The sequence below is a fragment of the Macaca nemestrina genome, chromosome 2, assembly GCF_043159975.1.
Source record: "Macaca nemestrina isolate mMacNem1 chromosome 2, mMacNem.hap1, whole genome shotgun sequence".
NCBI classification, from domain to species: Eukaryota; Metazoa; Chordata; class Mammalia; order Primates; family Cercopithecidae; genus Macaca; species Macaca nemestrina.
Window position 1 is genome coordinate 112,696,948 of NC_092126.1, and position 19,624 is coordinate 112,716,571.

A 19,624-nucleotide genomic window follows, 5' to 3' on the forward strand; every position below is an offset into this window, starting at 1 on the left:
TAATTCAATGATAGCTATGATAGTGGTGATCACCATTGCTGTGAGTATTCCTTCAACAAGGGCTGACACAGAACAATTATACTGATTGGGCATATTTATCAGTTTTGGCTGGCAATAATGCCTGGATGTGATCACTCTATGACACATTTACACATACTTTCTGGTCTCAGTATTTACCATAATAAATATGCTCCTATAATTGAGGCATACTGCCCTCAAAAACCTATTTGTAAACAGAATTGGACCTGGCCAGAAATAATGAATGTACTTATTTGGGAAGATTGCATTGCAGAACAGGCAGAGGTGCTGTGCAATGATTCCTATGGAATCATTATTGATTGGTCCCCTAAGGAGATGTTTAGCTTGAATTGCACCTCTCAGTCAGCATGCCATGGCCACACTATGTTCAGCTGATTTAAACAAAATGGTCAGATGGTAGAAATGGGTAAGAAAGATGGCAAGAGTTCCTATTATCTGTAAACATGGCGCTACCGTGGTACCTCAACCTCAAATGATATGGCCCACTGTAGGAGCTAAACATAAGGATTTGTGGAAACTATTAATGGCTCTTAAATAAGATCAAAATTTGGAAAAGAATAAAAAAGCATCTAGAAGGACACTCTACAGACTTGTCTTTGGATATTGCAAAATTAAAAGAACAAATATTTAAAGCTTCCCAGGCACACCTGACCTTAATGCCAGGAACTGGAGTGCTTGAAAGAGCTGCAGAGAGATTAGCAGCTATTAACCCATTAAAATAGATAAAGACACTTGGAGGCTCTGTGATTTCAATGATGATTGTGCTTTAATCTGTGTTGTTTATCTTTGTATAGTCTGCAGATGCGGGTCTTAACTCCTGCAAGAATTAGCTCACCATGACAAAGCTGCCTTTGCTTTTATTGCTTTGCCAAACAAAAAAGGGGGACATGTTGGGAACAGGCCCCCAGATCTGGCCATAAATGGGCCCCAAAACTGGCCATAAACAAAATCTCTGCAGCACTGTGACGTGTTCGTGATGGCCATGACACCCATGCTTAAGGTTGCGGGTTTACTGGAATGAGTGCAAAGAACACCTGACCCACCCAGGGCGGAAAACTGCTTCCAGGCATTCCTAAGCCACAAACAATAGCATGAGCAATCTGGGCCTTAAGGACATGTTCCTGCTGCAGATAACTAGCCAGAGCCCATCCATTTGTTTCCCGTAAGGAATACTTTTAGTTAATCTATAAGCTATAGAAATAATGCTTGTCACTGGCTTGCTGTCAATAAATATGTGTGTCAAACTCTGTTCAGGGCTGTCAGCTCTGAAGGCTGTGAGTCCCCTGATTTCCCACTTTGCGCTCTATATTTCTGTTGTGTGTCTTTAATTCCTCTAGTGCCACTGGGTTAGGGTCTCCATGACTGAGCTGATCTTGGCACCCCATCTCTACTAAAAATACAAAAATTAGCCAGACATGGTGGTGCATGCCTGTAATCCCAGTTTCTCAGGAGGCTGAAGCCAGAGAATCGCTTGAAACCAGGAAATGGAGGTTGCAGTGGGCCAAGATCACACCATTGCACTCCAGCCTGGGCAACGAGAGTGAAATTCTGTCTCAAAAAAAAAAAGAGGAAAGAAAGGAAAAGCGTGTTTTCTCAAGTTATGCAACAATGTTAAGTAACACAAATTGTTATAGAGGTATCTTTTTTTTTTTTTTTTTTTTTTTTTTTTTGAGACGGAGTCTCACTCTCTTGCTAGGCTGGTGTGCAGTGGCACAATCTCACCTCACTGCAACCTCCAACTCCCTGATTCAAACAATTCTCCTGCCTCACCTCCCAAGTAGGTGGGACTGTACAATTGCACACCACCATGGCCAGTGGGTGCCTCTTTTTTTTTTTTTTTGTATTTTAGTAGAGATAGGGTTTCACAGTGTTGCCCAGGCTGGTCTCAAACTCCTGAGCTCAGGTAGTCCGCCCACCTCGGCCTCCCAAAGTGCTAGGATTACAGGCATGAGCCCCCGTGCCCAGCCTCTGGTGTCTCTTTTTATGAGGACACCAATCCTATCATAAGAGCCATATCTTCATGACTTCATCTAATGCTCATTACCTCCTAATGAACCCATTTCCAAATATTGTCATATCAGGGTTGTTATGATGATACCATCATAGCAACATGTGAATTTTTGGGGGACACATTCAGTCCACAACAAGGTCTATCTGTGATTGTTTTATTATGGCTCCTTCTCTCCCTTCAGCCCTGCTCTGTTCCTTCTCTGTAGGCACACACTCTAGAATTAATGTGTACCCTCCAGTTACCTTCTATATACTCAATTACATAATTGTTTGGTGTGTATAATGTAGGTTTAAAAATTTATATAAATGATCTGTAATAGAGTAAATTATTTTTTGTTGTTGTTTTTTGAGACTGAGTCTCGTTCTATTGCCCAGGCTGGAGTGTAGTGGTGCAATCTCAGCTCACTGCAACCTCTGCCTCCCGGGTTCCAGTGATTCTTCAGCCTCAGCCTCCCAGGTAGCTAGGATTATAGGTGCCTGCCACCACACCTGGCTAATTTTTGTAGTTTTAGTAGAGACGGGGTTTCACCATGTTGGCTAGGCTTGTCTCGAACTCCTAACCTCATGATCTGCCCGCCTTGGCTCCCAAAGTGCTGGGATTACAGGCATGAGCCACCGTGCCTGGCCAAGTTCATTCAGTTTTTACCTTTTCTTGTACTCAAAACTATGTTTTTGAGAAGTCTCAAAATCCCATGTGATTATATATAAATCTTTTTTTGTTTGTTTGTTTGAGAAGGAGTCTTGCTCTGTTGCCCAGGCTTGGAGTGCAGTGGCACAAACTCGACTCACTGCAAGCTCTGACTCCTGGGTTCACGCCATTCTCCTGCCTCAGCCTCCTGAGTAACTGGGACTAGAAGCACCCGCCATCACTCCTGGCTAATTTTTTTGGTATTTTTTAGTAGAGACGGGGTTTCACTGTGTTAGCCAGGATGGTCTCGATCTCCTGACCTCATGATCTGCCTGCCTCGGACTCCCAAAGCACTGAGATTACATGCGTGAGCCACAGTGCCTGGCTGATTATATATAAATTTAACTTAATACTCATGGCTGCTGAATCAGCTAATGCATGTACCTTATTTTATTTATCTATTTTAATGATGAACAGATTGATCTTTTAAAAAGATAACATTCTTGGCCAGGTGCAATGACTCATCACTGTAATCCCAGCACTTTGGGAGGGTAAGGTGGGCAGATCACCTGAGGTCAGGTGTTCGAGAGACCAGTCTGGCCAACATGGTGAAACCCCGTCTCTACTAAATATACAAACATTGGCCACATGTGATAGCAGGTGCCTGTAATCTCAGCTACTCAGGAGCTCAAGCAGAAGAATGGCTTGAACCTGGGAGGTGGAGGTTGCAGTGGGCCAAGATTGCACCACTGCATGCCAGCCTGGGCAACAGAGCGAGACTCTGTCTCAAAAAAAATTAAAATAACATTCTTGGCCCTGCACAGTGGCTCACGCCTGTAATCCCAGCAATTTGGGAGGCTGAGATGGGCAGATCACCTGAGGACAGGAGTTTAAGATCAGTCTGGTCAACATGGTAAAACCCCATCTCGACTATAAATACAAAAATTAGCCAGGCGTGGTAGCACATACCTATAGTCCTAGCTGCCCAGGAGGCTGAGGCTGCCATGAGCTGAGATCACGCCACTGCACTCCAGCCTGGGTGACAGAGTAGGACCCTGTCTCAAAACAATAAAATAAAATGATAACATTCTCTTAATCTCTACAATTTTATGAACTGTAATTTCCAATATGGTGTTGTAGCCTAGAATGCTGTTATACAAAGAATGACGATGTCAGTCTTTTCTGTTTGAGTTTCCATCTGGTTGTTCCCAGATTTTAATAAAAATGTGTGGTACTCAGAATTTCCTTGTGTTTCTTTGTGTTTCATTGTACTGACAATATACAGGGGACTTGAAGGTCAGAACAAGCTATCACTCTGCCCAAAATATTCTCAAATGGACAGCTGTGAACTATGATTTCATTTGTTCAGGATATTTGTCCATTTGATACACTTTTTTTGCTTAATTTCAGGAACAAGAAGTTATCCAACTGGAATAATAATCAAAATGATTATTCCAGTCTCAGTGATTCCCAGTTCCTCTTTGGATCTCAGTTCTGTCCAGAAAATTCAGAAACCCTATCAGCACCCTTGGACTTCGGTGCCCACTTGAGACATTCAAAACAGTCACAACAGAATTCTCTGGAGGTGAGTCTGGTTACCAGAATTGCTCTGCACATATTTCACAGTTATTATGGAGATAAACTATAAAGGATACTTATTCTGGCCAGGTGCAATGGCTGACACCTGTAATCCCTGCACTTGGGAAGGCTGAGGCGAGTGGATCCCTTGAGCCCAGGAGTTTGAGACCAGCCTGGGCAACATGGCAAAACCCCATCTCTACAAAAAGTACAAAAATTAGCTGAGTGTGGTAGCTGAGGTAGGAGGATTGCTTGAGCCCAGGAAGTCAAGCCTGCAGTGACCCAGGATTCTGCCAGTGTACAGCAGCTTGGGTGACAGAGTGAGACCCTGTCTCAAAAAAACAAACAAAAAAACAAGGCCAGGCATGGTGGCTCACGCCTGTAATCCCAGCACTTTGGGAGGCTGAGGCAGGTGGATCACAAGGTCAGGAGTTCAAGACCAGCCTGGCCAAGATGGTGAAACCCCGCCTCTACTAAAAATACAAAAATTAGCCAGGTGTGGTGGCAGGCACCTGTAATCCCAGCTACTCGGGAGGCTGAGGCAGAGAATTTCTCGATCTCAGGAGGCGGAGGTTGCAGTGAGCCAAGATCAAACCACTGAACTCTAGTCTGGGAGACAGAGCATGACTCTGTCTCAAAACAAACAAAACAAAAAAACCCAACAGCCAATACTTATTTTCTAGCCTTAAAAAAATAACTTATTCTGTTGGAGTATATTTTAAAATTGTACATCTGTAAGGATTAGTCTTCTAAAAGGATTTGTGCTTGATTAGTGACTCATTTGACTTAATAGTCTGAAATGGCAACATTTATATTTGCAGTTTCTTCTATTACAAAGCAACATAAAATAGCGTCAATCCCTTGGCCACTTCTAGAATATGTATATATACATATTCTATATATGTATATATATTTGCCTAAGGCTAGTCATACTATTGTTTGTGAGAATTTAATAAGTAAAAAGAGTTTTCATAAAATAGAAATAAATAACATTTTATTTTAGACAGACCTTTTAAAATAATAAACTTCATGTAATTTGTATACTTTAGTGAACTATACTACATTATGTCCTTGAAGAAGAAGGAGATAAGGATTCTGAGGCCTAGGTTAGTGAGTAAAGGCCAGAATGAGGAACAGAGTCTCTTGAATCCTTGATTTTTTGAGATTGATCTTTCCTTCCTTCCTTTCTTTCTTTCCCTCCCTCCCTCCCTCCCTCCCTTCCTCCCTTCCTTCCTTCCTTCCTTTTTCTCTCTCTCTCTGTCTCTTTCTTTCTTTCCTTTTTCTGTCTTTCTTTCTTTCTTTCTTTCTTTTGAGACAGAGTCTTGCTGTGTCACCTGGGCCGAGGTCCAGTGGCATGATCTCGGCTCACTGCAACCTTTGCCTCCCAGGTTCAAGCAATTCTCCTGCCTCAGCCTCCCCAGTAGCTGGGATTATAGGTGTGTGCCACCACACACAAAAACAGGTGTGTGGTGGCACACACCTATAATCCCAGCTACTGGGGAGGCTGATTTTTGTGTTTTTAGTAGAGATGGGGTTTTGCCATGTTGGCAGGCTGATCTTGAGCTCCTGACCTTAGATGATCTGCTCACCTAGGCTGCCCAAAGTGCTGGGATTACAGGTGTGAGCCACCATACCCAGCCTGATTTTTTGAGATCAACCTGTCTTTTTTGTGAGTCAAAAACATTTTTTATTCTGGAGACACCTATAACTAAATGTAGGTTTGTTTTGTTTTGTTTTGTTTTTGAGACAGAGTCTCACTTTGTCGCCTAGGCTGTAGTGCAGTGGTGCTGTGGCAGGAATCAGAGGACCAGAGAGACCAAATGGGTGAAACAGGAGGATTTTATTAAGGTGTGCACTGGCTCAGCGGATTCGCATCCAAAAGGCTGAGACCTGAACAAAACAGGGCTTGACTTTTATACACACTTCTGAAAGGGGATTGGCCAGTTTGAATGGCGTGGTGGGTATTTGGTGGCATGAAGTTTATAGTGCAGGCAAGTGGGCATACAGAAGCAGAACAAAGGCAGTTAATCAAACAGTGATGGGTTTCATCACCCTAGCATAGCTCATGACCTTGCAGCTGCATTGGAAAGAAAACAGGAACTTATCAAACTAAAGCAGGCTTTGCATCTGGTACATATCTTACTCAAGCTCGTCTTGTGACCTTGTTATGTTGCACAGAAGAGAAACAGGAATTGTAAAACTCTGTGAAGTAACCTTGGGTATCACTAAGGAAGGATTATCAAAGGGGAGGGGGAAGTTAGGAAAAGAGAAAAACCTGCTTTCCCACCCTTGCCTGGGAATGAGAGGAGAGGGGGCTCTGGAGCACATTCCTCGAGGGCTCTGGTTTTGCAGATAGTGTTATCAAAGTCCCGTCAGAGCTCTGCTTCCTATTGCCAGGTCTTGGAGTGAGTCAGCTCACCAAGAGAAAACTTGTTTTTCTCTTTTTTTTTTTTTTTTTTTTTTTTTGAGACGGAGTCTCGCTCTGTCACCCAGGCTGGAGTGCAGTGGCCGGATCTCAGCTCACTGCAAGCTCCTCCTCTCGGGTTCACGCCATTCTCCTGCCTCAGCCTCCCGAGTAGCTGGGACTACAGGCACCCGCCACTTCGCCCGGCTAGTTTTTTGTATTTTTTAGTAGAGACGGGGTTTCACCGTATTAGCCAGGATGGTCTCGATCTCCTGACCTCATGATCCGCCCATCTCGGCCTCCCAAAGTGCTGGGATTACAGGCTTGAGCCACCGTTGTTTTTCTCTTTACATCTCCTGCTTCAGTGTAATTTCAGCTCACTGTAACCTCTGTCTCCTGGGTTCAAGCAATTATCATGCCTCAGCCTCCTGAGTGGCTGGGATTACAGGTGCCTGCCCCCATGCCCGGCTAATTTTTGTATTTTTAGTAGAGACAGGGTTTCACTTTCTTGGCTAGGCTGGTCTTGGACCCCTGACCTCAAGTGATTCACCTGCATTGGCCTCCCAAAGTGCTGGGATTACAGGTGTGAGCCACTGTGCCCGGCCACACCTGGCTAATGTTTTTTTTTTTTTTTTTTTTTTTTTTTTTGAGAGGGAATCTCACTGTCGCCAAGCTGGAGTGCAGGGGCACGATCCCAGATCACTGCAACCTCTGCCTCCTGGGTTCAAGAGATTCTCCTGCCTCAGCCTCCTGAGTAGATGGGACTATAGGCGTGTGCCACCATGCCCAGCTAATTTTTGTATTTTTAGTAGAGACAGGGTTTCACCATGTCAGCCAGGATGGTCTCGATCTCCTGACTTCATGACCCACCCGCCTCAGCCTCCCAAAGTGCCGGGATTACAGGCATGAGCCACTGTGCCCAGCCGCACCTGCTAATTTTTATATTTTTTGTAGGCATGGGGTTTAGCCATGTTGCCCAGGCTGGTCTTGAACTCCTGGGCTCCAAGGTTTTTTTTTTTTTTTGAGACGGAGTTTTGCTCTTGTTGCCCAGACTGGAGTGCAATGGTACAATCTCAGCTCACCGAAACCTTTGCCTTCCAGGTTCAAGCAATTCTCCTGCCTCAGTCTCCTGAGTAGCTGGGATTACAGGCAAGCACCACTGTGCCTGGCTAATACTGTATTTTTAGTAGAGCCAGGGTTCTCCATGTTGGTCAGGCTGGTCTTGAATTCCCAACCTCAGGTGATCTGCCTGCCTCAGCCTCCCAAAGTGCTGGGATTACAGGCATGAGCCACTGTGCCCAGCCTGGGCTCAAGTTTTATGTACAGACTTACGTGCATCAAATAAGGACTTAACAAATAAGATTAAGTTGGTGCTTTTTTTTTTTTTTTTTTTTTTGAGACAGAGTCATGCTCTGTCACCTGGGCTGGAGGGCAGTGGCATGATCTCGGCTCACTGCAACCTCCTCCTCCCGGGTTCAAGTGATTCTCCTGCCTCAGACTCCCGAGTAGCTATGATTACAGGTGTGCGCCACCATGCCCGGCTAATTTTTGTTTTTGTTTTTGTTTTTTGAGATGGAGTTTTGCTCTTGTCGCCCAGGCTGGAATGCAGTGGCGCAATCTCGGCTTACTGCAACCTCCTCCTTCTGTGTTTAAGTGATTCTCCTGCCTCAGCCTCCTGAGTAGTTGGGATTACAGGCGCCTGCCAACATGCCTGGCTAATTTTTTGTATTTTTACTTGAGACAGGGTTTTGCCATGTTGAGCAGGCTGGTCTCAAACTCCTGCCCTCAGGTGATCCACCTGCCTTGGCCTCTCAAGGTGCTGGGATTACAGGAATGAGCCACCACACCTGACCAATTTTTGTATTTTTAGTAGTGACGGGGTTTCACCATATTGGTCAGGCCGGTCTCGAACTCTTGACCTTGTGATCCAATCCATCCACCTCGGCCTCCCAAAGTGTTGGGAGTACAGGCGTGAGCCACCGTGCCCAGCCAGTCGGTGCTTTAAGTTAGTAAAGTATGCTCTGAAATAAGTATTTCAGTACAAAAATTGGTATCTAGTGATATGAAGGAATAAATGACCTCCCTGAATGTTTCAGAGTTTTGCCTAAGAATGCAGAAAGTGGCTCACCATGTGTCAGCATGCCCACTGTCTGGTCCACATCAAACTTACCAATATGAGTTTAGTTCACTAGCGGCTGAGCAACAGCAATTTGAGTTAAAATTATGATTCTGAAAACTTCAGCACATCATCTCAGCAATAGCATAAATGGTTCTCTGTTCTTGCCTGTAAATTTGTGCAGTTGATTCTAAGCTATTTTAGTTGACATTTAAAATCTCTCTGGGCTGGTAAGGCAAAATCTATATTAATAAAATCAGTTGCTTTATTTTAAATATAATTTTCTGGTATATACAAAAATAAAATGGAAATACTACTTGCTATATTACGTTACAGCAATATGGTTTTCACTTAAATGTGACTCTGCATTGTACAGAAAATAGTGAATGCTATAAATATTTTTGTGTGTCAAATGCTATATATTTTTTCATTTAACAGGGTGAACCTAGCATTTTCACAAAGTACCAGACAAAGCCCCAGCTGTTTGGAGGAGATATAAAAGATGGAGGTTTATTTCCTCCTCCTTTGTCAGTTGGAAAATCAAAAGGCCTCTTGGAACAGTTTGAGGAGAAAAAGAAAAGGGCAAAAGACAAATATGACAGGTATGTAAACCTTTCAAATGGATGAGACAACTCATCTTTTCTGAGTAAAACAAGACAGAGTGTCAGTAATTAAATAATTCAATTTTAGCATAATAGCACAACAATAGAGTTCTCCAGAGAAACCAAACCATAGGACTTACACACACACATGCACACGCAGACACACACAGACACAGACACACCAAGAAAGAGGGAGAGAAAGAGGAAGAGAGAGAAATATAGATTGATTTTTTTTGTGTGGCTTTTTTTTTTTTTTTTTTTTTTTTTTTTGAGACGGAGTCTCGCTCTGTCACCCAGGCTGGAGTGCAGTGGCCGGATCTCAGCTCACTGCAAGCTCCGCCTCCCAGGTTCACGCCATTCTCCTGCCTCAGCCTCCTGAGTAGCTGGGACTACAGGCGCCCGCCACCTCGCCCGGCTAGTTTTTTGTATTTTTTAGTAGAGACGGGGTTTCACCGTGTTAGCCAGGATGGTCTCAATCTCCTGACCTCATGATCTGCCAGTCTCGGCCTCCCAAAGTGCTGGGATTACAGGCGTGAGCCACCGCGCCCGGCCGTGTTTTTTTTTTTAAGACAGAGTCTTGCTCTGTCATCTGGCTGGAGTGCAGTGGCACAATCTTGGCTCACTGCAACCTCTACCTCCCAGGTTCAAGCGATTCTCCTGCCTCAGCCTCCTGAGTAGCTGGAACTACAGGCGCCTGCCACCATGCCCGGGTAATTTTTGTATTTTTAGTAGAGACGGAGTTTGACCATGCTGGCCAGGATGGTCTCGAACTCTTTTTTTTTTTTTTTGAGACGGAGTCTCACGCTGTTGCCCAGGCTGGAGTGCAGTGGCGCGATCTCGGCTCACTGCAAGCTCCGCCTCCTGGGTTCATGCCATTCTCCTGCCTCAGCCTCCTGAGTAGCTAGGACTACAGGCGCTCGCCACCGCGCCCGGCTAATTTTTTGTATTTTTAGTAGAGACGGGGTTTCACTGTGGTCTCGATCTCCTGACCTTGTGATCCGCCCGCCTCGGCCTCCCAAAGTGCTGGGATTACAGGCTTGAGCCACCGCGCCCGGCCAGGTCTCGAACTCTTGACCTCGTGACCTGCCTGCCTCAGCCTCCCAAAGTGCTGGGATTACAGGTGTGAGCCACCACGCCCAGCCTATAGATTGATTTATTGTAAAAATTTGTTCATGAGATTATGGGGGCTAAGAAGTCCTACAGTCTGCCATCTGTAAACTAGAGAACCAGGAAAGAGAATGGTGCAATTTAGTCTGACTCCAAAGCCCTGAGAACCAGGAGCTCTGATGTCCAAGGGCAGGAGAAGTTGGATGTTCCAGATGAAGAAGAGTGAATTTGCACTTCCTTTGCCTTTTTGTTCTATTTGGACCTTCGCAAGATTGAATGATGCCCACCCACACAGGTGAGGGCAATCTTCTTTATTACTCAGTCTACCAATTTTTGGGTATTTTTTTTTAGTATTTTGGGACAGGGTCTCACTCTTGTCACCCACGCTGGAGTGCAGTGGCAAGATCATGGCTCACTGCAGCCTCAATCTCTTGAGCTCAAGTGATCCTCCCACCTCAGCCTTCCTAGTACATGGGACCATAGGCATGTGCCACCATGCCTGGCTAATTTTTTATTTTTTGTAGAGACAGGGTCTCACTCTGTTATCCAGGCTGGTCTTGAACTCTTGACCTCAAGAGATCCTCCCATGTCAGCCTCCCAAAGTACTGGGATTATAGGCTGAGCCACTGTGCCCAGCCTAAATGCTAATCTCTTACAGAAGGACTCTCACAAACATACCAACTATCTAGGCATCTCTTAGCCAAGTCAAATTGACACATAAATTAACCATTTCATAGCACTCTTCCCTTTGAAGTTCGTCTATATTACTATCATTTTTTTGTGTGTGAGATGGTATTTTGCTCCTGTTGCCCAAGCTAGAGTGCAATGGTGCAGTCTCAGCACACTGCAACCTCCGCCTCCTGGGTTCAAGCGACTCTCCTGCCTCAGCCACCCAAGTGGCTGGGATTACAGACACTCGCTACCACGCCCGGCTAATTTTTGTATTTTTAGTAGAGACAGAGTTTCACCATGTTGGCCAGGCTAGTCACAAACTCCTCACCTCAGGTGATCCACCCACCTCAGCCTCCCAAAATGCTGGAATTATGGGCGTGAGCCACCACGCCCGACCATTATTATTATTATTATTATTTATTTTATTATTATTTTTTTTCTGAGATGGAGTTTCAATCTTATTGTCCAGGCTGGAGTGCATTGGCACAATCTTGGCTCATTGAAACATCTGCCTTCTGGGTTCAAGTGATTCTCCTGCCACAGCCTCCTGAGTTGCTGGGATCACAAGCACATGCTGCCATGCCCAACTCATTTTTGTATTTTCAGTAGAGACTGGGTTCGTCATGTTGGCCAGGCTGGTCACAAACTCCTGACCTTAGGTGATCTGCCCACCTCGGTCTCCCAAAGTGCTGGGAGTACAAGCATGAGCCACCACAGTCTTCCCACCTTAGCTTCCCAAGTAGCTTCGATCAGAGGCACACACTACCGTGCCCACCTAATTTTTTTTTTCCAGAGATGGTGTCTCACTATGTTGTCCAGGCTGGTCTTGAACTCCTGGGCTCAAGCAATCCTCCCACCTCGACCTCCCAAAGTGCTGGGATTACAGGCATGAGCCACCATACCTGGCCTTCTAGTTATTCTTAATTGCCTTCTCGTCAGTGTGATTTGTGGTAGATTTGCATATAGTCTACCACAATTTTTTTTTTTTTTTTTTTTTTTTTTTTTTTTTGAGATGGAGTCTCACGCTGTTGCCCAGGCTGGAGTGCAGTGGCGCGATCTCGGCTCACTGCAAGCTCCGCCTCCCGGGTTCCCGCCATTCTCCTGCCTCAGCCTCCTGAGTAGCTGGGACTACAGGCGCCCGCCACCGCGCCCGGCTAATTTTTTGTATTTTTATTAGAGACGGGGTTTCACTGTGGTCTCGATCTCCTGACCTTGTGATCCGCCTGCCTCGGCCTCCCAAAGTGCTGGGATTACAGGCTTGAGCCACCGCGCCCGGCCCTACCACAATTTTTTTCTCTCTGAAAAATAAAAACTAGAGGATTTGTAAGAGAAATGTAATATTCAAGTAAGGTTACACTTATTTTTCTAAACATCTGCCCCCTGATTTTTCTTTTCAAATCATCAGGATTAGGAAGTTGGACAACTTTAATTTTAGAGTCTAGAATAGAATGCGGCCGGGCACAGTGGCGAGTGCCTATAATCCCAGCTGCTCGGGAGGCTGAGACAGGAGAATCACTTGAACCCAGGAGGCAGAGGTTGCAGGGAGCCTAGATTGCACCATTGTACTACAGCCTGGGTGACAAGAGTGAAACTACATCTCAAACAAACAAGCAAAAAAACAAAACAACAACAAAAAAGAATAGAATGCATGAAATCTTTTAAATTTTACATTCAAAAAATTTTTTTGAATTTTTTTAAACTTTTAGGTTCAGGGGTATATGTGCAGGTTTGTTACATAGGTAAACTCTTGTCACAGAGGTTTGTTGTACAGATTATTTCATCACCCAGGTACTAAGCATAGTACTCAATAGCTATTTTTTTTCTGATCCTCTCCTTCCTCCACCCTTCACCTCAACTAGGCCCCAGTGTCTGTTGATCTTCTGTTCATGTCCGTGAGTTTTCATCATACAATGTATGAATTCTTTGGTTTTTGTTTTGTTTTGTTTACTGAGATGGAATCTCACTCTGTTGCCCAGGTTGGAGTATAGTGACACGATCTTGGCTCACTGCAACTTCCACCACCTGGGTTCAAGCGATTCTCGTGCCTCAGCCTCCCAAGTAGCTGGGACCACAGGCGCATGGCACCATGCCTGGCTAATATATTTTTATTTTTAGCACAGATGGGGTCTCAAACTCCTGACCTCAGGTGATCCAACGGCCTTGGCCTCCCAAAGTGATGGGATTACAGGTGTGAGCCACCATACCCGGCCCCTGTGTGAGTCTTTTTTTAAGAGTTGGATGTGGCCAGGCGTGGTGGCTCACGGCTGTAATCCCAGCACTTTGGGAGGCCGAGGCTGGCAGATCACAAGGTCAGGAGATCGAGATCATCCTTACTAATACAGTAAAACCCCGTCTCTACTAAAAATTCAAAAAATTAGCCAGGCATGGTGGCGGGCGCCTGTAGTCCCAGCTACTCGGGAGGCTGAGGCAGGAGAATGGCATGAACCCAGGAGGCGGAGCTTGCAGTGAGCTGAGATGGCACCACTGCACTCCAGCCTGGGCAACAGAGCGAGACTCAGTCTCAAAAAAAAAGAAAGAGTAGGATGTATAGTTGAGGAATAACTGTGATAGCTTCTTTTTCATTAGAAATTAATATTTTCATATTAATATTTACATATAGGCCGGGCACGGTGGCTCAAGCCTGTAATCCCAGCACTTTGGGAGGCCGAGACGGGCGGATCACTAGGTCAGGAGATCGAGACCATCCTGGCGAACACGGTGAAACCCCGTCTCTACTAAAAAATACAAAAAACTAGCCGGGCGAGGCGGCGGGCGCCTGTAGTCCCAGCTACTCGGGAGGCTGAGGCAGGAGAATGGCGTAAACCCGGGGGGCGGAGCTTGCAGTGAGCTGAGATCCGGCCACTGCACTCCAGCCCGGGTGACAGAGCCAGACTCCGTCTCAAAAAAAAAAAAAAAAAAAAAAAAAAAATTTACATATAAATATGTATATGAATATGGACTTTAAAAAGAAAAATGTGATTTGCCTTAGCAGTGGTCATAGGAAGTCTGTGTTCCTTTTTTTTTTTTTTTGAGATGGAGTCTCGCTCTGTCACCCAGGCTGAAGTGCAGTGGCATGATCTCGGCTCACTGCAAGCTCCGCCTCCCGGGTTCACGCCATTCTCCTGCCTCAGCCTCCTAAGTTACTGGGACTACAAGCACCCGCCATCACTCCTGGCTAATTTTTTTTGTATTTTTTAGTAGAGACGGGGTTTCACTGTGTTAGCCAGGATGGTCTCGATCTCCTGACCTCGTGATCCACCTGCCTCGGCCTCCCAAAGTGCTGAGATTACAGCCGTGAGTCACTGCGCCCGGCCCTCTTTTTACTTTACTATTTTATTTTATTTTATTTATTTTATTTTATTATTTTATTTTATTTTGAGGTGGAGTCTCGCTCTCTCTCTCAGGCTGGAGTGCAGTGGCATGATCTTGGCTCACTGCAACCTCCGCCTCCCAGGTTCAAGCAATTCTCCTGTCTTAGCCTTCCGAGTAGCTGGAATTACAGGTGCTTGCCACCACGCCTGGCTAATTTTTCTATTTTTAGTAGAGACGGGGTTTCACTATCTTGGTCAAGCTGGTCTTGAACTCCTGACCTCGTTATCCACCCGCCTTGGCCTCCCAAGGTGCTGAGACTCTCTTTTTTTATTTCCCTGCTGGATACTAAGGTTTCTCAGGGTCAAGTCTTCAAATCTAATCAAGCAATGTTTTGATGCTATGCTAGGTAGAGATCTGCCATGTTTGTGGAATCATTTATGTTACTTATCACTTCAATATTTCACAAAGATTTGTTTTCTTTTTTCCCTCCTATTCTAGTGAGACTCTATACAACTTTGTTTCTAATGTTAGAGAAAGCATTCACAGGGTAAGTACAGCTACTTTTCAAGGAGTTAGAACATCTTATATTTTAAGAAGTTTAATATTTATATTGTATTGACTTTAGTTAATGTAGAATAGCAATATTTTAACTACCCCTATTTATCATGAAATGACAATTCTCTAAGATAGTAAAATAAGGCAACAGCCTGTGAATTATTTCATAATTTTGGGTTTCTTAGTTGCAGACGTCTGTGGAAAAGTCTGAGGAACATCTCAGTTCAAGAAGCCAATCTATTTTGGATTCTTTGGAGACTGTGGCCAAGACATGTGAGTGCCTCATGTTTGAGGTATCAGCAGAGGGCACTGGTAAATGATGAACATGAACTTTCTGACCCTAGCCTGGTTTCTAGTGGTGAGGTTCCTCACAGGGTTTCAGATGAGAGGATGGGTACATAGGGTTCGTCCTGAAGAGATGTGTAGCACACTAAGTCGGGTAGTGGGGCCCACCTCTATGTGACAATGTTCTGGTCCCATGATGCCTTTTGTGAAGTGCTAATCCCCCACCTGGTAACCATGCTGCCTCAGGGCAGGTAGCTCTGCTGGGTTTCTCATCTCACTGCCTGAAGTGAGTCAGCAACATCCTTGAGTCCCAAAGGAATTGCTGCCTGTGCTGTCTATAGACACTGACTGCCCCCTAAGGAGTCAGAAATACTGTAGTACCTACTGCTCTTCTTGCTGCCTTGGTTTCAGTGAGAGCTGTATTGTGAATCACAGCATCATTCTCTTTTTTTTTTTTTTTTTTTTTGAGACGGAGCCCAGGCTGGAGTGCAGTGGCGCAATCTCGGCTCACTGCAAGCTCCTCCTCCTGGGTTTACGCTATTCTCCTGCCTCAGCCTCCCGAGTAGCTGGGACTACAGGCGCCTGCCACCATGCCCAGCTAATTTTTAAAATTTTTTAGTAGAGATGGGGTTTCACTGTGTTAGCCAGGATGGTCTCCATCTCCTCACCTCGTGATCTGCCTGCCTCAGCTTCCCGAAGTGGTGGGATTACAGGCGTGAGCCACCACGCCCGGCCCCATTCTCAATTTTACTTATAGTTTGTGGTTTATAAAATCCTATGCTCCACCAATTAGTGGTTTACATTTAGATGAAAACATGGCCCTTGCCCTATAAAGAGAAGACAGCGAATATACAGTTCTCCTTAGGTGAATACCTCTCTAGAACCACCTGTTTCCTAGCAAAATGATGAGCTGATGACTGTGCATCTGCACTTGTTTGCATTTGTCTGTGTGTTTATTTTATAAACAAGTTGAAATCAAATGCCATGGGGTGGACTGCTCATAATTTACGAAAATTAATGTCTTCGTGTGGCCTAAAAATTAATCCGCAACTGTCTGCATAGAAGCACTGTACTGTCTGCTGGATTTCAACCTGGGCATCCCACACACAGGGCAACTATGCATCTGTTTAGAAACTTGTTCTGGGGCCGGGCACAGTGGCTCACACCTGTAATCCTAGCACTTTGGGAGGCCAAGGCGGGCAGCTCACAAGGTCAGGAGTTCAAGTCTGGCCTGGCCAATATGGTGAAACTCCATCTCTACTAAAAATACAAAAATTAGCCGGATGTGGTGGCAGGGCCTGTAGTCCCAGCTACTCGGGAGGCTGAGGCAGAAGGATTGCTTGAACCCGGGAGGCAGAGGTGGCAGTGAGCCGAGATGATGCCACTTTACTCCAACCTCAACGACAGAGCGAGACTCCATCAAAAAAAAAAAACAACAACAAAGAAACTTATTCTGGAAGCCTTAAGACTGTTATCCCCACAAGAAGTAGCAAGACAGAGAGCAGAAGCAAATCAGGGATGCTTCCTTTGTATAACATGATAGAGTAACTCATTTATAAGTACCCAAGGAAAGTACTCTGTTTTTGTCTTACATTTAAAACTGGGTGGGCCAGGCGCGGTGGCTCATGCCTATAATCCCAGCACTTTGGGAGGCCAAGGCAGGAGGATCACCTGAGGTCAGGAGTTCGAGACCAGCCTGGCCAAAATGGCGAAACCCTGTCTCTATTAAAAATACAAAAAAAATTAGCTGGGCGTGGTGGCAGACACCTGTAATTGCAGTTACTTGAGAGATTGAAGCAGGAGAATCGCTTGAACCCGGGAGGCAGAGGTGGAAGTGAGCTGAGATCGTGCCACTGTACTCCAGCCTGGGCAACAGAGTGAAACTCCCCATATCAAATAATAATAATAATTAAAAAACTGGATGAAGTACAGAAAACGAGGATTGCAGCAAAAGTATGGCATTTAAATCCCAGAAAAGGGAAAGGAAATGCCTGTGGCCCAACACAAGATCAAGGCAGAGACAGAACTAAAACTGGATCTGGCTTAGAGTAGGCAAAGGGATCCTGATCCTTTGCTCCAGTGGTTCCTTAATTTTATTTTTCTTTTCTTTTCTTTTTTTTTTTGAGATGAACGAACTCTCGCTCCTGTCCCCCAGGCTGGAGTGCGATGGCACAATCTCGGCTCACTGCAACCTCTGCTTCCCGGGTTCAAGAGATTCTCCTGCCTCAGCCTCCCGAGTAGCTGGGATTACAGGCGCCTGCCACCATGCCTGGCTAATTTTTGTATTTTTAATAGAGATGGGGTTTCACCATGTTGGCCAGGCTGGTCTCGAACTCCTAACCTCAGGTGATCCACCCCCCCCCCCCCCGCCTGGCCTCCCAAAGTGCTGGGATTATAAGCGTGAGCTACCCGTGCCTGGCTGGTTCCTTAATTTTCAAAGGGTAAGACTCAGAAGAGAGGCCCTGCGTGGTGGCTCCCGCCTATAATCCCAGCACTTTGTGTTTTTGTTTTAGTTTTTCTGAGATGGAGTCTTGCTCTGTCACCCACGCTGGAGTGCAGTAGCATGATCTCAGTTCACTGCAACCTCTTCCTCCTGGTTCAAGGGAGTCTCCTGCACGAGTCTCATGCAGGTGCACACCACCACACCTGGCTATTTTTTTTTTTTTTGTATTTTTAGTAGAGACAAGGTTTCACCATGTTGGCCATGCTGGCCTTGAACTCTTGACCTCAGGTGATCAGCCCGCTTCGGCCTCCCAAAGTGCTGGGATTATAGGTGTGAGCCACCACGCCCAGCCTAATTCCAGCACTTTGGGAGGCCAAGGTGGGTATATTTGCTTGAGTCCAGGAGTTTGAGACCAGCCTGGGAAACATAGGGAGACTTTGTATCTACAAAAAATAAACAAAACCAGCAGGGCTGGGCATATGCCTATAGTCCCAGGTACTAGGGAGGGGGAGGTGGGAGGATAGCTTGAGCCTGGGAGGTCAAAGCTGCAGTGAGCCAAGATGGTACCACTGCACTCCAGCCTGGAAGCTAGAGCGAGACCCTGTCTCTAAACACTAAAACTAAAACTAAATAAATAAAATGAAAAAAAAAGAAAAAAGAAAGACTCAAGGGTGGACGTGGTGGTTCATGTCTGTAATCCCAGCACTTTGGGAGGCCAAGGCAGGTGAATCACTCGAGGTGAAGAGTTCGAGACCAGTCTGTCCAACATGGTGAAAACCCGTCTCTACTAAAAATACATAAATTAGCCACGCATGATGGCTGGCGCCTGTAATTCCAGCTACTTGGGAGGCTGAGACAGGAGAATTGCTTGAACCCGGGAGGTGGAGGTTGTAGTGAGCCGAGATGGCGCCACTGCACTCCAGCCTGGATGCTAGAGTGAGACTCCATCTGGGAAAAAAAAAAAAAAAGAAAAGGCCGGGCATGGTGGCTCACGCCTGTAATTCCAGCACTTTGGGAGGCCGAGGTGGGCAGATCATGAGGTCAGGAGATCAAGACCATCTTGGCTAACACAGTGAAATCCCGTCTCTACTAAAAATACAAAAAATTAGCCGGGCATGGTGGTGAGCCCCTGTAGTCCCAGCTACTCGGGAGGCTGAGGCAGGAGAATGAGGTGAACCCAGGAGAGGGAGGTTGCAGTGAGCCGAGTTCATGCCACTGTACTCCAGCCTGGGCGATAGAACCAGACTCTCTCTCAAACAAACAAACAAGAAAAGCCCAGGCGCAGTGACTCATGCCTGTAATCCCAGCACTTTGGGAGGCCGAGGCGAGTGGATCACTTGAGGTCAGGAGTTTGAGATCAGCCTGACCAACATGGTGAAAACACATCTCTACTAAAAAAAAATACAAAATTAGCCAGGCGTGGTGGTGCAGGCCTATAATCCCAGCTACTTGGGAGGTAGGAGAATCACTTGAACCTGGGAGGCAGGCACTCCAGCCTGGGCAACAAGAACGAAACTCTGTCTCAAAAAAGAAAAAGAAAAAAAAAAGACTCAGTAACAAACACAGTAGCATCATATCAATTAGAAGGACAGGTCATTCTTGAAAACGGGCACAAGTAGCCTATGCAGAATAATTCTCTTTCTTGGTAGGAAATGATGAGGAGTAGAAAATCATTGAGAGAGGAACCAGACAAATCCTATAGCATATGGCCAGGTCCAGTCCAGCTATCCTAGAGCATTGAACTCCACCTCAGTGCATTCTGCAAGCTTTCAGTCTCTACTCACTGCGCTCATCAGGGAATAGGGAAGTAAAGATACTGTGTGAAAGTGCTGTCTTGCATTGTTATGTAATTGGTGCCTTCACAGATGAGGTC

The 19,624-nt window shown here is 45.6% G+C and overlaps 1 protein-coding gene across 14 annotated transcripts in view; it reads left to right on the forward strand.

The window, feature by feature from the left end:
• Window positions 1-19,624, forward strand: part of IHO1 (interactor of HORMAD1 1) — an 85,095-nt gene that overhangs the window by 36,412 nt on the left and 29,059 nt on the right. For 6 of the 14 annotated variants that reach the window (XM_011739315.2, XM_071091709.1, XM_071091710.1 and 3 more), the window contains 4 exons: window positions 4,088-4,262; window positions 9,214-9,377; window positions 14,967-15,015; window positions 15,209-15,335. In XM_011739315.2, coding sequence (XP_011737617.1) covers window positions 4,088-4,262; window positions 9,214-9,377; window positions 14,967-15,015; window positions 15,209-15,335 — 515 coding nt within the window. Of the gene's footprint in view, window positions 1-25; window positions 1,202-4,087; window positions 4,263-9,213; window positions 9,378-10,303; window positions 10,780-14,966; window positions 15,016-15,208; window positions 15,336-19,624 lie in introns of those variants that run through there. The other 8 variants (XM_071091714.1, XM_071091715.1, XM_071091707.1 and 5 more) reach the window with 7 other exon arrangements.